Raw genomic sequence first — 4,595 nt, 5'->3', positions numbered from 1 at the left:
TTTTCCTGATATCCTCAATTGAGCGTGGGGCAGATGCTTCAGCATTCACCTTGTGTGTCCCACATCCTAGTTTTCAGGGCAATGGGGGTCTGTTGCACTAGGTTCCCAAATACATGTGGCTCTACCTTGACTATTTCATCTATAAGCACTTCCAACTCATTTTCTGTAAAATGTGGCTGCTTTCTCTGGGGCATGGTGAGGGTGAGTCTAATTGTGAAGGAGGTGTGGGTGAGTGTGAATTCAAAAATTTGTGTGTTTGTAAGAAGCTTTTCAAAGAAAAATCTGTTGAAGTTGTGTGGTGGGTAAAGTGTGGGAGAGTGTGTGTGTAAAGCAGGGAGGCAGCGAACAGGGAATGTATATGAACTCTTCTTGGCTGGCAGCAGTAGTGTGAGCAAAAGATCATGGTCATTTTTTGGCCCTTTACTTAGGTGGATAGTTGGCGTGGCTAATATTTGACTTGTTTTTTATTTGGCGGTGCCTATGCTTGTTGTTGGGACTGTTTCTATCAGTTTACACTTGCCATGTGGACACATCCATAAAATGACATCTCCAGTCCAAATCTAGAAATATAATGTAATTTTAGCACCCAAAAATTAAACGATTGTAACAAATATATGGGGTGAAACCCCTTTCAAAAAGCAACCGTGGACTCCAGGAGCTGATTATTAAATTGCACTTGTTCCTTTCCTAGTTTGTCTTTCAGTATAAACTCATTGAAATTTGCATTTCAGTACAAGCTAAACATATGGCTTTAACTGCTGGAATCTTAAGGCCTGCCAATACTTACAAATGTTCACATGTTTTTCTCTCTTGCTGGAACATACACAGCACATTAATGTGAGCAGGGTTGGAGCGTTTTATGTGGATGTGTAAAGCAAACCAAGTAGGTGAAAAATAGAAAAGATTCAAAGAGCAAAGTCAAAAAAATAGTTAACAAGCTCTTCATGCCACCTAAATAACATAAAATGGGGGGGCGACCAGAAAAGGCTGCTGGTTACTTCATGCAAAAGGCCTTTAACATACCAGCAGCACCAAAATACAGTTTCAGTTGCAGAAAAAAAGAAAGATATGACTCACACTTTGCTACCTTCTAGTCTTGTTATGTAGAAAATAAATTAACTGTTGTAATTGTTGAATTGATTCTGGATCATCACAGAGTTGAATCAGCAGGTGACTATCTTTAAGCCACGCCTCTTCCGTCAACAACTCTACGCAAGATGGGAGCACTCCTGGGGCAGATAGCAGAAGGTATTTTGAGTGTGGGAACAGACATTAAGCTAGACAGAAAACACTGCAGACAGGGGTGCAGCCACTGGAGAAAGTTACCACTCTCACTCATGGGTTTGGCCAGATGTTTTAAATGTTTAAAATGGTATTACTCCCTAAATATAGATATGTTATTTAAAACACATCAAACTGGGTCCCAGAGATATATAAAAAAATATAGCAACATAACTGACACTGTTACTATGAAATGGTGGACCCTTCAAGGCTGCAAATAACAAACTAACTGCAGGGGCTATATGATGGGGGTATTGTTCTCCCAGGTCTGAGGAAATAGTATTGGGAATCCCAGCTAATGGTGGTGAGCAACTTGGCTTGTTCGCATTTAGAGGGACCCGTGATTAATCAGCGGGTACTTAATGAGATCTAAGGGATACACTACTGCCATATAGGCAAAATGCTCAATATTGACCAACTAGCAGACATGTCTGCTGGAATAAGGGCATGTAAATCACCAATTAAATTCATAGACTGGGAACAATTCTGAGGAAACACATCTGTGAGATAGTTGCAGTTTGCAAGATATGAGGAGGCTGCCAGGATTACAGAAATGGGAACCAATAGGATCAGTAAACTCAAAGACAGGTATATTCTATAACTCAATCTCCTTGAAGACAAAGAATTTCCTGAGGTACTCCCAAGAATATCAATATCAATAATGTATGCAAAAAATGAATGTCAGTGAACACTCTAAATCATGGATTCTCCAAACCTGGAGGGCCGGATCGATGCCAGATTTTTAAAGTAACTACATTTATCTAAATGGGGATATGCAAAAAATCTGGCATGGATCCGGCCCTCCAGGACCGATTTGGAGAACCCAAATGGTTTCTGAGAGAAGCGATTGATAGATTTGGGTAAGTTACCTGATGAGGAATGGCCAGAGGCCTTGGAGGGGTATTGAGAAGTGAGGATCTGGTCCATATTTAGCACATTGTGGCTGTAGCATTGGTCATGAGTCCCAACATGTTTGAGAAATTGTGGATATCTTAAGGATACCAGTGAATTGATATTGAAATACTGATTCACATACTATAAGAATAGGACATTTAAAAAATGTAGGTCTTCCCATTGCAATATTTTTAAAAATGTTTAAATGGAAGGTCTGCAACTTTCTAGTGTAATGTTATTATCTATCAACCAAAGTGATTACCTCTTTCATACTTGCTTTTGAGCAGTGAATGCTCTTGCAAAAGTAAACATTATACAACAATACAAATATGTTAAAAAAGAGAACCAGTCCTATAGTATAAAGCGGCAATGGAGATCCACAGGTCTCTTATCTCAGTGCCTCATGTACATTACACAACACCAAGTGAACCTAACATAGCACACTGTTGCAGATAATAGTACTTCCATTACAATCAGTTTTTATTGTTTTCAAGTATGTCATCATCTTTTAATCATTCATTAACCACACGTAAAGTATTTAATGAAGAATCTTCGTCCATATAGTTTTCTTCAAGGAGGCCTTCACATCCTTGTTTCTCAGGCTGTAGATCATGGGGTTCAGCATTGGGTGCATCACAGTGTAAAAGACAGATACCATCTTTTCTTGATTTCCTGAGCTTTTAGACACCGGTTTCATGTACATGAAGATAGCTGTCCCATAGATCATAGAAACAACAATCAGGTGTGAGGCACAAGTGGAGAAGGCTTTGTATCGACCCTCAGAGGAACGGATTCCTATAATAGTAACAATGATGCAGCTGTAGGAGATGAGAATGACTAGACTGGGGATCAGCAGCACAAAGATCCCAACGGAGAAGATCACCATCTCAGCAACATAAGAGTCAGCACATGCCATCTTTACAAGAGTTGTGGCTTCACAGAAAAAATGGTCAATGACATTGTTACCACAGAGAGGCAACTGTAGTGTAAAGACTGTGTCTAGAAGCGCCATGATGCTTCCACTTAGCCAGCAAAAGCTTGCTAATTTTATAAATACAGACCTGCTTATGATAATTGTATAACGTAAGGGAAACAAGATGGCTACGTAGCGATCATACGCCATGACAGCTAGGAGAAGACATTCTGTGCAACCGAGGAGCAAATAAGTGTACATCTGAGCTGCACATCGAGAGAAGCTCATTCTCTTTGAAATCATGAGTTGGTGCAACAGATTGGGGGCAATCACTGTTGAGTAACATATGTCAATGAAGGAGAGGTTTCCTAAAAAGAAGTACATAGGAGTATGAAGGCGAGGCTCACGTACACAAACTATGATCAGGGAAATGTTTCCAATGATAGTGACAATGTATATCACTAAGAATAACAAAAAGAGAAAACTCTGTATATTGGGGTCCTCAGACAGTCCCAGAAAAATGAACACTGCAACTACACTTCCATTCTTCTCCATCGAGTCCTGCTCACTTTGTCTGTAACAAAAACAAAATAGTAAACACGTTTTGCATTAACATAGGCCATAGAATAGTTGCTGTGGTAAATGGCACTGCCTGGCAGCAGCAATAAATGTATGCTGTGCTAAAGCCCTGTTTATGATAGCTTAGGTATACATTCATGTGAAATGAAACCTCATTTGTGTGGGTGGGCCAAGCGCCTGCAACAAGGAATGGCCAAAAACATGAAGAGATTTTCTTTTTGGACCCACTCTGGTTCCCCCCAGTTTCTCTTCTTTGGGCACCTATACAAGTGAGGTAAAATATTTAGCAAGAGGCTGAGGGAAACGCAGGGTGGTAAGATATTTGTGCCATTCTGGTAACCTTTTAGCTAAATTTGAGGTTTACAGGGGATTCTGAGTAAAATTATGTTGGGGGATCCATGCAAGCCAGACTTCCCTTGACTACTCTGGGTATCTAGTTTGTAGAAATGTCTGGGTTTAGTAGGTTTCCCTAGATGACTGACGAGCCCGGGACAAAAAACACAGATGCCTCCCTTACAAAAACAGGTTGTTTTGGTATAGATAATTCTGAGGTCTCCACAATACGTTTTGGTCCTTTCCCTTTTGCGGGCACTTGGCCCACCTACACAAGTGAGGTTGCATTTAATCAGGAGACCTAGGGGAACACTGGATGGTAGGAAATTTGTACCGGCTCAGTGGTCCCACAACGTGTTACCACAGAAATGTGAGGAAAATTTGACTTTTTATCTAAATTTCAGGTTTGCCGCGGATTCTGGGTAAGAAAATGTTGGGGGATCCATGCAAGCCACACCTCCCTGGACTCCCCTGGGTGCATAGTTATCATAAGTGTCAGGGTTTGGTAGGTTTCCCTAGATGGACTCTGAGTCTGGGACCTAAAACAGTGGTGTCCCCCTTGTAAAACCTGGTTGTTTTGCGATAGATCATTTTA

General features: G+C 40.7%; 1 protein-coding gene across 1 annotated transcript; it reads right to left on the bottom strand.

The window, feature by feature from the left end:
• Window positions 1-2,713: 2,713 nt before the first annotated feature.
• Window positions 2,714-3,643, bottom strand: LOC144762049 (olfactory receptor 2D3-like). Its single transcript, XM_078647198.1, has one exon. It carries the CDS (start codon window positions 3,641-3,643, stop codon window positions 2,714-2,716), a length of 930 nt encoding a protein of 309 aa, XP_078503324.1.
• Between the last annotated feature and the right edge of the window lie 952 nt (window positions 3,644-4,595).

This window comes from Lissotriton helveticus, chromosome 6, assembly GCF_964261635.1.
Source record: "Lissotriton helveticus chromosome 6, aLisHel1.1, whole genome shotgun sequence".
Lineage (NCBI taxonomy): Eukaryota > Metazoa > Chordata > Amphibia > Caudata > Salamandridae > Lissotriton > Lissotriton helveticus.
Note: the sequence above shows the minus strand (reverse complement) of the source record. Positions and strands in the feature narration are given on the sequence as shown.